The 18,895-nt window shown below is 38.0% G+C and overlaps 1 protein-coding gene across 4 annotated transcripts in view; it reads left to right on the top strand.

The window, feature by feature from the left end:
• The window catches only part of LOC149831267 (cation-chloride cotransporter 1-like), a 74,182-nt gene that overhangs the window by 22,112 nt on the left and 33,175 nt on the right, over positions 1-18,895 (top strand). For all 4 annotated transcript variants that reach the window (XM_090013779.1, XM_090013776.1, XM_090013777.1 and 1 more), the window contains one exon: positions 6,759-6,873. In XM_090013779.1, the coding sequence (XP_089869905.1) occupies positions 6,759-6,873 (115 nt within the window). The remainder of the gene's footprint in view (positions 1-6,758; positions 6,874-18,895) is intronic.

The raw sequence follows: 18,895 nt of genomic DNA, 5'->3' as shown, positions 1-18,895 counted from the left end.
TGATTCCCTATTTCAACAATTTTCCCTCAGACAATGTGGGAGATTTTGTTGGAGTTATTCAAGAAGACAGATACCAGGTCTGCTTCACATAATGGGTTTTAGATTATGGAAGATTTTTCAGAATTTGTGTGCCCATATGATGCTTCCATATTTGTTTCTGAGCATTGTATAAGTGTATATGTCAAGCTGGTATACTACATTTTGTGCAAATCCTCAACTGGATTCAACCAATTGAAGTGGTACAAAGAGAAATGTTCTCTCTTGTACTGACATTACTTCAGAAATTTTTGGATCCATAATGTAAAGCTTCAATTTTAGAAACCACCAAGTAAACCTTGAACATTGGACTCCAAGTGAACCTTAAATTTTGGAATCCACCATGTAAACCTTGACCTTGGCTACCAAAATCATTACCTCGTTGAGTATGCCATGGAAGCTTTGAGTTGAAGAGTGTCCATGACAACATGATCTTTTCCTGAAGATCAATTCTTCATTCTGTATTGAAGCATGTACTTTACATTTTTTTAAAGAAGACGATACATGAGCAATGATCAAAATGACCACCTTACTGCTCATCCTAATGCTAAGGAATCTAAGTTGACACTTAAATCATTTGGGAGGTTGTACAAATTATTAGTCTTCTTATGGTACCACACAAAACAGTAAGTTCTAGAACTGATGCCCTCGGTAATCATTTCTCATTCTGACTAAAATTCCCTAAGTATCCATGACATTACAAAAATGATAGTCTACTTAGATATCTTTGAAGGATGTGGATTGCATTGAATGTTTAATGTCCTTGAACCAGACTTTCTTAGCTTTACCATCATCCTTGAATTTTCTTGACCTTACAGCTATGAATCATCTAGGCTTTATGAGAAGCTTAAGTGATTTTTCTACACCACCTTGTTGTCTTCACGAAATCTCATCCACGAGATTTGTACTTCGGAGTTTCACGGACTAAACTTTTATTTTGGTCTGCTTCTTCTTCTTGGTACCATTAGCTGTTGCTTCATGTTGAAGAAACTTCATTTCATCATGCTGTGCTCTTTATAAGACATTTGGACTAATATTCGGAGTATGCTTAACTTAGGTAGTTAAGGTTTTTCTCTAAGTTGATTTCATTCATTCATTGGTACCATGTGATACGCTAATGTACCCATGTATCATGTTTGGAGTATGCTTAACTTAAGTTGGTACTTGCATGCAAGGAGAAATGATCGTCTTTTTTCCCTTTCTAAACCATCTTAGTCATGTATCATGTTATATATATTATATATTAATTATAAGCATACGAGCTTGGGAATTATTCTCCCTAGGAAATGGGGCCACATAGTCAGGACTTGTGACTCCCTTTCTCAAGAAGATGGCCATATACTTTTTCAAGTGAAGTAATGATTCACAAACACATTTATCTCACGCATGCAAGATCATAAGAAAACTGCTTCTGAAAAATCATTCTCTCAATAACCCGAGGGAATGGTTCTCTTGAGGTAGGTGTTGCACCCATTGAAAATAAGATGCGAGAGAATTGTTTACGGTGGTTTGGACATTCGGCGAAGGCCTAATGATGCTCCCGTTAGAAGGTTGGAGAAATGGGAAAATATATTAGTTAAAAGAGGTCGGGGTAGGCCTAGGAAGACTTGGATGGAGATGATAGGAAAGGATATGAATGCTTTGAACCTCACCGAGGACATGGCATTGGATAGAAATGATTGGAGGAAAATGATTCATGTGGAAGACCCAAAATGAATTTCTTTTTTTGGTTCATATCGCTGACCCCAATTGTTTTGGGATGAAGGCGTAGTTGTTGTTGTTGTAATGGTTCTCTTGAGGGTGGTTGCAACAACAACAACTACGCCTTCATCCCAAAACAATTGGGGTCGGCGATATGAACCAAAAAAAAAATCATTCTGGGTCTTCCACATGAATCCTTCTCCTCCAATCATTTCTATCCAATGCCATGTCCTTAGTGAGGTTCAAAGCATTCATATCCTTTCCTATCATCTCCATCCATGTCTTCCTAGGCCTACCCCGACCTCTTTTAACTAATATATTTTTTCATTTCTCCATCCTTCTAACTGGAGCATCATTAGGCCTTCGCCGAATATGTCCAAACCACCGTAAACGATTCTCTCTCATCTAATTTTGAATGGGTGTAACGCCTACCTTCTTACGTATCTTCTCGTTCCGAATCTTATCTTTTATTGTATTTCCACACATTCATCTCAGCATACGCATCTCAGCTACACTCATTTTTTGAATATGATGTCTCTTGGCAGCCCAACATTTTGTACCATATAGTAAAGTGGGCCTAATAGTCATCCTATACAACTTTTCCTTCAACCGCAATGACATTCTACGATTGCACAACACTCCAGTTGCACTTTTCCATTTCATCCACCCAACCTTTATCCTATGATTTACATCTCCATCAATTTCTCCATACTTTTGAATGATATATCCCAAATATTTGAAACAATCATCCACCGGTATTTCTTGCTCACCAAGCTTCACTACACTCCCATCACTACTTCGTTGCTTACTAAACCGACATTCCATATATTCTGTCTTACTTTTACTCAACTTAAAACCTCTTGCTTCTAATGTCTGTCTCCATAATTCTAGCTTAGCATTAACCTCAGCTCTAGACTCATCAATCAAAACTATATCATCAGCAAACAACATACACCACGACATATTTTCTTGAATTGATCTCGTAAGCTCATCCATCACTATAACAAATAGGAAAGGGCTTAATGCAGATCCTTGATGTAACCCTACCGTTATAGGAAAATTGGTTGTCACCCCTCCACAAGTGCGGACATTGGTTACTACTCCTTCGTACATATCTTTAATTATACTAATGTATTTGAGAGAAACACCTTTCTTCATCATTGTCCACCAGAGAACATCCCTAGGTACTATATCATATGCCTTCTCCAAATCAATAAAAACCATATGCAAATCTTTGTTCCTCTCTCTAAATCTCTCAATAAGTTGTCTAAGAAGATGTATAACTTCCATAGTTGATCTTCCAGGCATAAAACCAAATTGATTCTCCGCTATCATGACAACCTTCCTCAACTTATACTCAATCACCCTCTCCCAAAGTTTCATAGTATGACTCATGAGTTTTATACCACGATAGTTTGTGCAATCTTGTATATCACCCTTATTCTTATATAGAGGCACCAAAGTACTCTTCCTCCACTCATTAAGCATCTTATTTGTCCGCCAAATCTTGTTAAAAAGATTTGTCAACCATTCTAAACCTTTCTCTCCAAGCATTTTCAAGGCTTGATAGGTATACCATCTGGGCTAACTGCCCTTCTTGATTTTATTTTCTTCAAAGCCTCTGCAATTTCTTTCTTTTGAATCTTGCGCATGAAGTCACAATTCATCTCATGAAAATGAATGGAGAAGTCTCCAAGATCCTGAGCATGACTTTCATTAAATAGCTTATCAAAATAATCTTTTCATCTCTCCTTAATCTCCTCATCTTTGACTAAAACCCTTTGCGTTTCATCTTTGATACATCTAACCATACCCAGATCCCTCGATTTCCTATCTCTCATCTTTGCAAGCCTATAAATATCCTTCTCGCTCTCTTTGGTATTCAACTTGTCATAAACCTCCTTATATACCTTATCCCTCGCGTTTCGAACTACTTTTTTAGCTTCCTTCTTTGCTATCATATACTTCTCCAAATTCTCATTATCACGACTCTTACTTAGATTTCTATAACACTCTCTTTTAACCTTAATAGCTAATTTGACATCCTCGTTTCACCATGATGTATCCTTACCTAGCGGTGCACTGCCTTTAGACTCACCCAATACCTCCTTAGCCACCCGCTATCTTACTCCACATTGATTATGAATCCTCCTCGAGACACCAATCAGCTTCCTTAACTACCTGCTCTACAAACATACCTTGTTTAGCTCCTTTCATTGCCCACCACTTAATTCTAGGATTTATCATTTTTGCGGTTTTGTCTAATTCTAAGATCTAAAATTAAGACTCTATGTTGTGTAGCTACACTTTCTCCCGGTATAACTTTATAATCGATGCAACAACCCCTATCTCTCTTTCTAAGTAGGAAAAAATCTATCTGGCTCATATTAACCCCACTTTTAAATGTTACTAGGTGAGACTCCCTCTTCCTAAATCAAGTGTTTGCTAAGATCATATCATAGGACAAACCAAAATCTAAAATCCTTTCTCCACTTTCGTTTCTTTCTCCTATACCATAGCCTCCATGGATACTCTCAAATCCATCCCTACTAATGCCTACATGTCCATTAAGGTCACCGCCGATTAAAAGCTTTTCTCCATAAGATATCCCTTGTATTACTCCATCTAAATCTTTCCAAAATTGACGCTTAATGGAATCATCCATAAACACTAATAATATTAATAATATCCGTACCTAATACTAATTTAATAAGTAAAATCCTATTACCCTTCCTACGGATCTCAACTATATTATCTATAAACTCACGACTCATAACAATCCCTACTCCATTTCTATTCCTATTTATTCCTGTATACCAAATCTTATATCCCCAATGTTCTATCACTTTTGCTTTCTCACCTACCCATTTGGTATCTTGTAGACATAAAATATCAATCTTTCTCCTATATATAACATTTACTAACTCTACCAACTTACCAGTTAAAGACCCTATATTCCAAGTGGCTAACCTAATTTTATGGTCTTGGACTAACTTCTTTACTCCCACCTGTCCAACAACGTGAGAGAACCCTTGCCTATTTGACACCACACCCGGGTGCCGGTGTGACGCGTCGCTTTCGGGCGACGACCTAGCAACCCTTGCCCATTTATCACTGCCTCCGGCCCTATAGAGTACATCGCGTCGCTCAGTAGGGAACGCCTCAATGAAATTCTCATATTGGTTCATATTCATAAGGTAGGACTAAGTTTTTATGCTGGCTGTCACTGGCCTACCGCAACCCTCCTCCTTTATCCGGGCTTGGGACCGGCAATGTATAACTAAACAGTTATACACAGGCGGAGTTGCAAACATGCCTTTAATTTCAATCTAGAATCTTGGAGATAAAATTATGCTATTTTTATGCAATTCTACTTGTAAACCTGCTCTTTTAAATTTGTCTAAGCTAGAAAAAATTGAGCTGGTAGCTTGAGACCTATGTTTTGTGGACTATGTCACTTGGATACAGGGATACAACCATTTTTATGAAGTTCTCAATATGACTAAAGGGATACAGGGATACGACCATTTTTATGAAGTTCTCAATATGACTTGTATATAAATGGATACAAAGCAGGAGTCAAAATGGATTATCTGTGTGAATAGTTTGTGGGAAACTATGACCAACACGATGACAATGACTAACTGAATCACTTGGAGAACTGTGGTTAGCTGTGTGACTCTCCTTTTGTGGGACTGTTTGTTTTCATAATTCATTTTACTCATTGAATCTTTTGGCATGTTGTGCATGACTTGATGAATTTCTTGGATGCCTTTTATGAAGATTGTTATTGTTATTGTTGTGTAGCTGACTAAGATAAAACTCCTAGGCTCCTAACACTTATGTTAAGAATTTCTTGAGTTATTTGTATTCGGGTTAACAGTGTGACTCTTATGTTCAGATAGCTGCTATCATGTGAATGATGAGTGAACTTTTGTTATGTGAGTTCTGGGCATATAATGGTGTGAGTTTCAGGTGCGGAATTTGTCTCAATCATGCTAATCTTTTGATAACTGATAACGTTCTGTACAAACTACAAATTATAAATGTTTGTACAAGCAAAGATTAGGTATTGGCTGTAGTTATGCATTTAAGTTCAAACCATGTTAATAATGAAATGCAAGCTATGAGCATAGGCTACTGGTACAAGCTAGAGGTAAATAAATAAAATAATGTAATAAAATGATGTGCACAAATATAATGCCACAAAGGGCAATCAAGGCACTAAGGCGAAGAAGAAAAGGCTTAAGAGCATAAGAACACAAGAACACAAAAACACAAGAACACAAGAACACAAGCCACTAATAGGCTGAATAGCATACCATAAAAAATAACATTTTATTCACCGAAGAATGCTTAAAGCAAGCATAAAAAATATGGGAGAGATTCCCATATATATATATATATATAAGTAGAGGAAGAAGGGAGGCTCAACTAGCTGTTGGGCTAGTCCCAACGGCTATAACAGCCTGGACAAAAATACCCCTAAAGGGCATACCCTATTACAAAAAAAAAAAATCTTGTTGCAGGTGATAATATGTAGTTGGAATTGGAGACATATGGTTTCCTACAAAAGTCATTCCATATGAAAAAGGGTAGTGGATTTATTGTTGTTATATTGGTTGGTGTGAGAACTAGAAATTTGGAAACAGATCATCCCATTGATTTCCTTTTTATGGGGTCAATCCAAACACCATGGACATAAAAACCGTTATCAAGCTCACAAATCCACCAAGCACATGCATTTGTCTGGTAATTGAGAAAGACAAGAATTGCTTAAACACATCCAGGATGTAAATAAAAGGGATTTCACATTTTCTACCTGCTTTCTAACAAGTTGTTTCCTCCTTTTAATCAAGTGCTGTACTATTTTTAACAAGTTCTAGGTTGGTTCTTTCATAATTATTTTTCTTCTTAGTCCAATCTTGATTTTTCTTTTTTTTTATCGTGTCTCTCTTCTGTTCTTATTTCAACTTTGTCGCTGAAGCATGGCTTTTCCCTAAGTGTTTTTCACGTTGCAGGATTGTTGGCATGGCAGGCATAGGAGAGTCCCTTATTTTAGTTTCTTTTTGTGGACTGTGCACATTTTTAACTGGGATATCGTTAAGTGCCATTGCGACTAATGGTGCCATGAAGGTAGACAAAAGAGTTATGTTTTACAAGCTCATGTTTTTTTTCCGCCTCATTATGCTACTCTTAATGGCTGGATTGCATAAGAAATAAATAGTAAACAGCAGCAGCAGTAAAATGCAAGTTTGAATCGACAAATTTAATCGTGTATTGTCATTGGTGAAAATTTAAGATATAGGCTATGTCAATTATACTAGTGTGTGTGTGTGATTAAAGTTCTCTTTTGCAGTATTTGGTATTTCCTTGATTAGCCACATCTTATGCTGTTCTTGGTATTAAATGCAATAATTAAATGAGATAAATGAACAATTGATGAGGGCAAAATACAATAGGGTGGGCTAGCAAAAAATTGCTCATGTTCATCCTTATTGGGTTCCCCAATGCTCATGGACCTTTTGCATGCTAGCAAAAAATTGCTATATGCTCTTATGAAACTCAAGTTTGGTGCTTGTGGCTCATATTGCAATATTTTCGGGCTCTTTCTTGTATTTGAATCAGCGATAGTAAATTCAGTTTGATGCCTTTCCATATAGAGGAAGAGAAAGAGACTTATTTTAAGAAACTTTAGCTAGAAAGCTTGGAGTTTTGTATCAAATATCTCGTACAATTGTTTGAACGACCTTCAGTTGCATCTTTGTAGTCAGATTTGGAGAAGAAAATTCTTTGAATGGAGGATGTTGGCCAGCAGCGGCATATTTAGAATTCAAGCTAGAGGATATTTTAGCAGCGGTTGTAATAGTTTTTTGTTTTATTATGCATTCTGTGACACCACTTTAATGATAGCTTATTATCATTTATCAATGTTGTTTATTTGTTAATGCCCTTATTAGGGTGCCCACATATTAATGGAAGATTGAGGTTCTGCCATTCACCAAGGATTGAAATATCAAGGTTCTGATAACTTTGCCTCAGGAACTGTGCAGAACCTGCCCAAGAGAGAGAATAAAAAAAGGAAAACAGAAAGCTAGGCTACAAAATGTCTCAAGCAAGAGGAATAATGGGACGTGGGCTCCTATTCTCCTTTTTATATTTACATTTTACACTCTGTCTAAAATAAAGAGACCCATTACATGAACAATCTCAATACAAAAAGAAACTTGATACAAAAGGAGACCACCCTTTAGCTTCATGCATTTGGGTCTGAATATGGATATGAATCTAGACCTAGTGTACTATTCTCAACATGCCCCCTCAAACTATGCATGGTAAGCACTGTGTACAATTTGGTCTTTAACTTCCATTGTCTATTTGTCGATAATGGCTTAGTGAAGAGATCAGCTACTTGATCTTGTCCCTGAGTAAAACTTGCTGAAGATCATCATCTTCAACCTTCTCTCTCACAAAATGTTGATCCAATTCCATATGTTTCATATTTCCATGTTGAATTGGATTAAAAAAAATAGCAAAATTCTTGTTATTATTAAGGCATGAACATCATTTGCATCAGGGGCAATGTCATCTTTTCACATCTCAGCAATCCCATGCCTGTGGACCCACATTCTATCGTCTTTTATCTCTATAATTCATTGTTTAAATTAGTTATGTAATGTTCATTGTTATATGTTTCTTATTTATGCTAAAGCTTTTACTTAAGTGGTATTCTTGTAATTATCCAAGTTGTGTGACTTTGTTTTCTCCCTATTTGGACTTCTCTTATTAATAAAAGAAAGAGTGTCCGGCCCTCACAAATGAGAGAGGAGATTAAGGATTTTGAGGCTTCATCTTTGTCCTTCCTCCTCCCTTCCTCACAAATTATTATGGTATTAGAGCAACACATCCATCTTAATCATCTAAGCTAAGTGCATCATATTCTTCCTTCTATTTCCTTTATTTATTTATTTCCTCTTCTTCCCTCATTTCTCGTCTCCTAAGGAGTCTCTCTCTCTCTCTCCCCTTCTATCGTCTTTCCTCTTCTACTACTCTACCGTTGGGATTTTCCTACTTCCTTCGTACTCCTTAGTGATGTATGCTGAAAAATACCCAATTTCCTACAACGAATCCTATTAGCTCAACTTCTATTGACGCGCTCCATTAAACCCCAATCAGAATATTTGTAATAACCGATAAATTTTCAGTATTTCTGATCGATTATAATATCTATGTTTTGGACATTTTGATGACTTATTTTATGATTTTCGAATGCACGGTTGTGTTCACATCAAAATTTCAAAGAAAAACGAAAGTGATTTAATTGAAATCGAAGTTCGTACGAGCTCAAAACATGCCTGACAAGTTCAAGGGTATATTGGTAATTTCAATAGTTTTTGGGGTTCGCGGTGACCTGCGGGTCATGGTCGTCCATACCCTGGTTGACCAAGCCTAGTCAAATACATATAAACATTTACGACTTGTATAAAATATAAATAAAATTATTGTTTTGAATTTAATTAGAAATTAACTAAAATATAGGGACCTGGTTTGTAAAAACTAGATCCTAACTAGGAGTTAGAATCCAACCAAACCAGAACTAGGTCTTGTTGGATCCCTATATTGGATTAGACCTGGGTCTTACCCGAGACCCATATCCAAATCCCCTCCCCTTGCACCCCATGGTTTCTACTCATGGTTTTGCAAAGAATTAACAAGTGTTAAAATAATTTAACACTTGTTTGGCTTGGTGTTGCCACTTGGCAACACCAAAGCTCTTCTCCTCCCATATAAATAGAGGGCCTTCACTCCCCCTTAGCCTTATTCCAGCCTTCTTTCCTCTCTTCGCTCTCATTCCAGCCTTCTTTCCTCTCTTCGCTCTCTCCTAGCTGCACCACCATTTTGGTGGTTGCCACCCCCTCTAGCCTAACCCGGTTCGGTCCCCTCTAGCCTAGCCCTATTCAGCCCCCTAGTTGAATCATTTGTCTCTGCCTCGATTCACGTAAATCGACTTTGCCTTCGTCGACGTACTTATGCATATGTAAGGATTGCCAGAAATTCGCATTTGAAGGAAAATTCTCCTCGGATATTTTGAATTTTTTTTGTCTCTTGTTGATACACTCTACAGGGTAGGTTCCTATACCAAATGCTCGTAGTTTGACGTTAAATTCATATTCTTGTTACACTTGTACTCGTATATGACTTGTTTATATTTCAATAACCTCACATGTGTTCGATATGCAATATAAAATAATATATATTTTTGTATGAAAAATAATATATATATACATGGATTTCATTGAAAAATACCTTGTATATTTGTATTTCCCAAGAAAATATGCTATTATTCATTTATGTAGAAATATATTGGGCGTGTGCTTGTGTTCTTTCACTATGTATAAAATAAATAAGTTATTCGCGTACCTTGGTTTACTTGTATAGCATGTACTTCGCAATGCATAAAATGATAGCTTATTCACATAACTTGTATTGCGAGCTTTCAAAGTGTATTACGGTCTTTCAACCTATATTATGAACTTTCAACCTGTATTACAAGCTTTTAAACTTGTATTACGAGCTTTTAACACGTATTACAAACTTTCAACCTGTATCATATGCTTTCAAACTGTATTATGAGTTTTCAACACATTTTACAAGTTTTTGACTTGAATTATGAGTTTTCAACCTATAATACAGGCTTTCAACCTATATTATGAGCTTTCAACTTGTATGATGAGCTTTCAACATGTATTACGAGCTTTCAACCGATATTATGATCTTTCAACCTATACTATGAGCTTTCAACCTATATTACAAGCTTTTAACATATATTACGAGTTTTTTACATGTACTACAAGCTTTTACATGTGTGTATGAGCTTTTACATATGTTTATGAGCTTTTTGATAATGCATGTATGAATTATGTATGTATAACTTAAAATGCATAGGAGTTACGTATGCTCGAGGTTTAGATGATTCGTATTATGAAATACGTATGTTTTGAATTATGTGATCTAATTGATGTATCAAATACGCATACATGAAATTATCGATTTTATATATGCATGCTTCGAGGTTCAATTTATGAATATATGAAATGCGATGATAACTGATGTGATGCATATAGATTGATGCATACATGAAATGATTGAATTACACCATGATAGAAATGAAATATGCACCAATTATTTTGAATATGTGATCCATTGAATATTCGAGCCTAGACAGTCAGCTCATGACCTTGTGATTGGTCGTTTGAATCGATGTGTTGGTGCCCAAAGAGGTGACCGATAATTTTGTGTTAATTGAATTTGTACATGCTTGTGCTCAAATATTGACCTTTAACCTTGTGAACAGTCCACTGTGTTTATGCATCTACGACACCAGAATTCACTCGATGAATTTTTTAAGATCAAGTAACTTGTCGAGAAAAAGTTTCCTAGAAGATGATCTCTGTGAGGATAAGTCCAAGACCGGGTGATGCGGTTAGTTTAGTCTCTGTGAGGTTGTTCACGTCCAAGACCAGAGGATGCGGCCAGTCCGGCCTCTGTGAGGGTGTATTTGTTCAAAACCTATGTCACAGGGACTCGACAAAACAGATGCCGCACCTGCGCCGACGCGACGCGGGTGTGGTCAACGCACCCAGGGTCATTTTTGTCCACTGTTTGGGCGTTAAAAAAAAAATTCCCTGATGAAAAGGAGGATTAGGGCAAATTTTTTTTTTTGCCCTAATCTCTCTCTCCCCCTGAGCTCGAGCTCTCTCCCATCGCTGCCCCAACTCCGCCTCCCAGGCTCCTCTCCTTGCAGGTATGTACCCTCTCTCACTCTCTTCTTGGGTCGGCAGGGGAGGGGCCGAGCTCTCCCTTCCCTTCTCGCTCTCTTGTTGAGCCGACAGGAAAGCAGGGAAGGGGCCAAGCCCCCCCCCCCCTCGGTCTCTTGTTGGGTCGGCAGGGGAGGGACTGAGCCCCCCCTGCTCCCTCGTTTTTTGGCACAGGAGGGGCCGAGCCCCCCCTCTGGCTCTTTTTTTGGGTCGACAGGGGAGGGGCCGAGCCCCTCCCCCCTCTGGTTCTCTTTTTGGGTCGACAGGGGAGGGGCCGAGCGCCTCCCCCCTCTGGCTCTCTTTTTGGGACGGCAGGGGAGGGGCTGAGCCCCCCCCCCCCTACTCCCTCTGTTTTCAACAGGGGAGGGACCGAGCCCCCGTCGCTCTCGCTCTCTTGTTGGGTTGGCAGGGGAGGGGTTGAGCCCCCCCCCCTTCTCCCTGTGTTTTCGACAGGGGGAAAGAGTCGAGTATAATTGATTTGAAAATTTTAATGTATTTTTTTGTGTGTTTTCAGGATAAAAATGATGGATAAAGGGAAAGGACTTGCGTCATCCTCATCCCAACATGTGAGTTCTGCTGCTAGTTTTGCTGATAGTTGCAGTGAGATTGATGATGTGGGGCCACTATGGGTACATGTAGATAAACTTGCAAAAACTGAAGAAGGAGGTGGTGGAAACAAGAGATTTAGCTCTGCGAAAGAGATTTTGTTGGGTCTTACACAAGAGTGAAATGGAGTTTCTATTGTGTCTGATGGATGGACAGATATTCAAAGGCATCCACTGATCAATTTCATTGCTTGTTCACTTAGTGGCCCAATATTCTTAAAAGCAGTTGATGCATCTGAGGAACATAAAAATGCAGAGTATTTGAAGGGGTTGTTTATAGAAGTCATAAAAGAAATGGGTGATCAGAAAGTGGTACAAATCATTACAGTCAATGCTCCAGTTTGTAAAAGTGCAGCGTTGAGTTTAGAGAGTGAGTACCCCCATATTTTTTGGACTCCTCGTGTAGCACACAACTTAAATCTGTCCCTAAACAGCATCTCCAACCCTAAAGAAGAAGAAAATTCACAAGCATATGCTTTATGTTCATAGATTGAAGATTTAGAAAGAAATGTCAAAAGCATTAAGAATTTTGTTGTTAACCAGCATCGTGCTAATGCTATATTTAATGAGCATTCTGATTTGAAATTGTTGAAGGTCGCTGAAACACGTTTTGCGTCCATCATTGTAATGGTGAAGATAATTAAAACAGTGAATAATGCTTTGATTAACATGGTGACTGATGAAAATTGGACATTCTATCGTGCTGATAATGATATCAAGGCTCAAGAAATAAAAAAATCCATTCTTGATGATGAGTTTTGGGACAGAGTGATATACTTCCTTCAATTTACGCAACCTATTTGGGAAATGTTAAGAGAAGTTGATAAGGATAAACTCATGCTTCACAGAGTTTATGAAATGCGGGATAATATGATTGAAAAAATACAAGCTATCGTTTTCAAGCATGAAGAAAAAAATCCTGCATTGGATGGTTAAGAATTTTTTAATCATATTCATTCAATTTTAGTCAGAAGATGAGATAAGAGCAATACTCCTTTGCATTGCATGGCACATTATCTTAATTCAAAATATTATGCAAATAAGTGGCGGGCTGGTGGTATTGGTCGTGTCCCTCCAAATTTAGACTCAAAGCTATCAAGTCATAGAAATATATGTATGACAAGACTTTTTCTAGAAGCATATCTTCTACATCAAGCCACACAAGAGTTTGAAAAATTTTCATCTTTGAGATTATACGGACCGACATTATTCGCGAGAGAAGAGGATAATATAGATCCTATCACGTGGTGGTCAACATTTGGATCAGAAACACCTCTTCTCCAACGTCTTGCATTAAGATTGCTATCGCAGCCTGCTAGTTCATCTTGTTGTGAAAGAAATTGGAGCACATATTCTCAAATCCACAACATGAAGAGAAACAAACTCACCAGCAAGCATGCAGAGGATTTAGTATATGTTCATTCAAATCTTTGATTACTTTCGCGAACCAATGATGAATATAGGTACTAATTTGCTCTCTTAGTTGTTTGATTATTTCTTAGTTGTCATTTAAATATACTTGTATTGTATTTATCATTTTCAAATTGGGTTTATAACGCAGACAAAGAACATCCAAATTTTGGGATGTAAACCCAGAAGAGTGTGACTTCGAGGGAGAACATGATTTCAACATAACAAACATGGATTTAGGTGAGCCCAGTATTCATTCTAATGATGCATTTGATGATGAAGAAGAAAATTATTAACATCCATTACTTCATCAGGATATACTTTGGTATGTAATTTAGTTCTTTTCTGCTTTACTTATTTGATTGATATTTAGGTCGATTTATGTAATTGCTTTACTTATTTGATTGATATTTAGGTCGATTTATGTAATTGCTTTACTTATTTGATTGATAATTTGATATTTAGGTTGGTATACTGCATGCATGATGAATCATATTATGACAATGTTTACTGTTAAATGTTAAACTGTTAAAACTTCAAAATTATATATATATATAATTTTCTTTTTACTTTTTTGCCCCTATCGCACCCCCACACCCAGGTTTTTTGGAAGTGCCGCACCCGCACCCGCACCCGCACCCGCACCCATGTGACATAGTTCAAAACCAGGTAATTTGACAGGGAACTTGTTTCGAGATGCGGTAAAACCCTATAAGGATGAACAAGTTAAATAAAATGGTTTTGATGGATTGTGTGAATTGCATGAGCTTGTTGTGATAACTCATTTGGGGCAACTATGACTTTGACTTTCCTTTTATTGTGATAGCGTGACTATATGCTGAATTTGGATCGACTATAGATCACAGTATGATTGAAATACATATGTTGATGCATTAGGTAAATGACACTTCACGCATATAAATATGGACTTATTAGGTTAATGACACTTCATGCCTACAGACGAATATGTGAACTTATTAGGTGAATGACACTTCATGCCTACAGACGAATATGTGGACTTATTTGGTGAATGGCACTTCATGCCTACAGACGAATATGGACTTATTAGGTGAATGACACTTTATGCTTACAAACGAATATATGGACTTATTAGGTGAATGTCATATTAAGCCTATTTAGATGTGATTATTGTAAAACATGTAGTTTCTTGTGGAATAAATTTATGCAAAACTATTAATGTATTGTGACATGTGAGTTGCACATATAGATATAAATTATGACACTTGATTATGTTTTTAATATCTTGAGTTGGAATTGGTATATACCTACTAGACTGCCACAAGTCTGACCCTTTTTATGAGAAGATGATTGCAGGTGAAGAAATACGATATAACTGCGGAGCGGATGCGGGATGCTACAACGTTGTCAACGAGTCAATCATTTTCCTTTCTCAGACACTGAATTCAGACACATGATATTATATTGGTATTGTAATATTTTAAATGATACACCATTCTTTTGAATGAAAGTATTTTATTTGTGTCATATTACCCCCTTTTGAATTCAGTATAATCGTTTTGAGTGTAATGTAACCTGCCCGAGGTTTCAAATCCCGTTTGAAAATATTTTCGCTGTTATAAAATAATTTTTTTTAATTTTCACGTAGTTTTTCAAGGGTTAAAAATCTTGGGGCATTACAATATTAATCTCAATGCTTGCCTATTGGGTGTACCAAATCCCAATCCTAGTCCCTCTTATCCTAATGCTACCCTCAAGGGTGTGTCAAATCCCAATCTTAATCCTCTTTATCCCAATCCTACCCCAAAATTGCGATTAAGTTGAATGATACCAATTATTTTACTTGGAAGGGTGTTATTGAGCAACATATTAAGTGTCTTAGGCTCTTAGGTATCATCGATGGAAATGGCAATGTTCACCCATTATAACTTGTGAGGATTTTAAAGAGGATGGCTCCAAAGTGGTTATCATGATTCCAAATATGGCAAACGAAGAATCGATTATTCAAGACCAAGGGTTGATTAAGTGGATGTATTCCACCTTGACCAATGAGATATTGTCCACAAAGTTGTTGGGTTTCTACAGCAAACGAGTTATGAAATACACTTCATGAGGCATACACTCAACTCTCCCTTGCTACTATTATGTATCTTCATCAAATTCTAAAGGAGTGCAAGAAGGAGAATAAGTTTATTTCCTACTATAACATATCTTTGATCTAATAGTCATGGTGGGACAACCGGTAAATGAGCATGACAAAGTTTACTATACCATACGTGGATTGGGTGAATGTAAGAGTTTTATGGTGAATATATCCCTGATGGATAAAATTTCCTACACTCGCCGAGTTGAGGCCACTTCTCCTTAATCATAATGATATGTTTGGAAAGAAAGGCTCATCTCAAGTAAGCAATAACAACCCCAAATGTTCTCTTAGCCAATAATAACTATGCTGCTAATCGAGGTGGCAGAGGGAGAAACAATTATAATAGAAGAAGGGGATGGGGTAATTATAACTTTGATGGAAGAGTCATTCTCCTGATGCATTCTTGTTTCATGGCTGGACCTGGGTTAGGTTTTTCTAAGGCAGCGGGTAGGCTTGGTTAGGTTAAGGACTAGGACAAAGTCAAAATTGGGTTAAACATGATTGGTAAACTGACAGGTTTCAGTAGGAAAATTGGTATACCTAAACGGTGTGGAGGAAAAATCTCAAATTTTGAGGAATGCTTTTAGACACAAACCAAGTTTCAGGGTTAGGCGACATCGAGACAGGTCTATACGAATTTAAGAACGGGACATATATTTTTGACTGGGCAGGGTCTGGTTTAGGAAGAGTTCTGACAGAGTTCGGGAGAAAATTTAGTTATCTCAAACTACTGCACAAAAAATTACCAAACTTTAGGGCAAGGCTCTAGACATGTGGAAGGAGGTCCTGTTAAAATATGAGGGCCTAACTACACTGGGTTCGGGAACAGGAGACAGGATTTAGGGTTTTGGACTGGGTTATGATTGTGTTTTGACTCGGACAGGTTCATGTATAATATCTAGATCTCACAACTGGGATGAAGACAAATGTTGATTTTTGGAGGGTAGGTTGGGGATACGTTAAAGAACCTAGGGTTAAAGTTTCAGCCCTAGATCAGCTCTGGTTTGGGAGATATATGACTGACGTAAGTCAGGCTGAATTCTACAGTTAACAACAACAAAATTCTAGCCAGGCTTGGAGGCTACTTGGGATAAGTGGGTTCCAATGTGGGTTTAGGCTAGGGCCAGTCATCGAGATTAACTTACCAGGCTTGGGCTAGGTCAAACTAGGTTTCTTATAGGGTCTTGGCCAATGGACTGGGAATGCAGGAGTTGCCGTCGGGATTGATGCAGTCCGTTGAATGTAGGTAGACCTTGGCTGCGACCTTGGTCTACGTAGCGAGCTTGACCACAAGGGTTCAGCCACTGAACTGGGTCAGGGGCAAGCCCTGGAGAGAGATAGACGAGTCTGGGGTAGGGACTCGCAATATGGAAGGAGAGGGAAAGAGAGGGCCACACCCTTTAGAGAGAGAAGAGAGAGCCACGCCCAATAGAAAGAGAGAGAGAGAGAGCCAAAATTCTATTTGATTTCTTCTATGATATCTCATACACTACAAATGAGCCTCTATATATAGGTTGGGATGAGCCTCGTAATGGCCACACATATAACAAAGCAAACTACTCACCCTAGATAAAACCTTCACTTGGGTCATCAATGGAGAGCTCAATTCACAAGATCCATTTGGGTTTCCAAAGTCCATTAAGGAGGGAACCCAAAGGGCTGCGTGGTTCCATAGGGAGGCCTTCAAGAGGGTTGTACTAGTCCCTAGGTCATTTACCATGGTTGGGGTGCCAAAAGGGGTGGGCCCCCTCTTGGTGTCCTTGGCCAATTAAAGGAGGGACGTCCCCCCATGTGGGTCCCACTTGCAATAAAGACCACATAAATGGGGAGGGCACCCTTGGCATGGGTCCCACCTGGCTGAGGTGACTACAATGCTGAGGTGGCTTGCAAAGCTGATATGGTGGCACTTGGCATGAGTCTAACTTGGTTGAGGTGGCTTGGATCAGATGGAGCTTGGGTCTCAGATCTGTATCGTCCATACTTGGATATGTTTGCAAGATTTGGATCCTTGGAGCTGGGTTGGGGTCTTTCCCATTGGGATCCGCTTCGATTGATTAGTGCAATGGGTTCGGAGCGGGGTCTTCAAGATTTTGGTCAGCATCATCTCCCAACTCCCCCCATCAATAACGATTGGAAAGAAACTTAATGGTGGGCAAGGCAACCCCAACAAAAACAACACTTATGGTGGTTATGGACAACAAGTTAATGGTTATGGGAAGAGCCTAAATTATGGAAATTATGAGCAACATAGTATAGGATATGAAAATTCTTTGAATTATGCAATGTGGTGTGCCAAATTTGTTGCCAAAAGGGACACAGTGCCAAGCAATGCTATGATTGTATCAAGCATGATTCCCCTAATCAACTTGTAGTTTATCACCATTCTTTAGCACAAGGAGAGAGAGCATAATCATGAAGATGCTAGCATTGAAACAACCATCTTTTCTTTTGATTCCATGGTCATCTGTGATCGCTTGGGCAGTTGGCTGTGATGCTGCCAGCCATATTTTTGTAGATCCTGGTATGTTTTCTTCCCTTGTCCCTTTTATTGGCAAAAGAGCCATAGTCACCAGAGATGGTTCCTCCCATTGTCTCATTCCTATGTAGACAAAAGCGCTAGACGGTGCTTAGTCGGTAGACCCCTAAAAAGGCTGGTCGAAGACTAGGCATGAGTAGTCAGTACCCCAATTAAAAAATAAAAAAATATACAAAATATACATAAAAATATCTTTTATTCTTTTAGTAATAATATGTTTTCATCACACAAGTACAAAATTACACATGTTTTCACAAAATATACATATATACGATTGTACACACACACACACACACATATATATATATATATTCAATTGTTCATAACATATTCAGTATAATTAACAAGATATGCTTTTAGCCTTTCACATCTTACTTTCAGCCTTTCACAGAAGCACAATAACACATACATATATAAATAACATCTTTCAGGCTTTTATAAAAAATCATTAGAAACAAACAACTACGCCTTCATCCCAAAACATATTATTGGGGTCGGCGATATGAACCAAAAAAGAAAATCATTATGGGTCTTCCACATGAATCCTTCTTCTCCAATCATTTCTATCCAATGCCATGTCCTCGGTGAGGTAACACACATATATAAAAAAAGCACAATCAATTAAAATTAACTGTGCATGCTTTCAGTGTTTCACAGAAAAAAT

This window comes from Nuphar pumila, chromosome 7, assembly GCF_984573655.1.
Source record: "Nuphar pumila chromosome 7, dmNupPumi1.hap1.1, whole genome shotgun sequence".
NCBI lineage: Eukaryota > Viridiplantae > Streptophyta > Magnoliopsida > Nymphaeales > Nymphaeaceae > Nuphar > Nuphar pumila.
The sequence above is the reverse complement of the archived record's forward strand: the minus strand, read 5'-3'. Positions and strand labels throughout refer to the sequence as shown.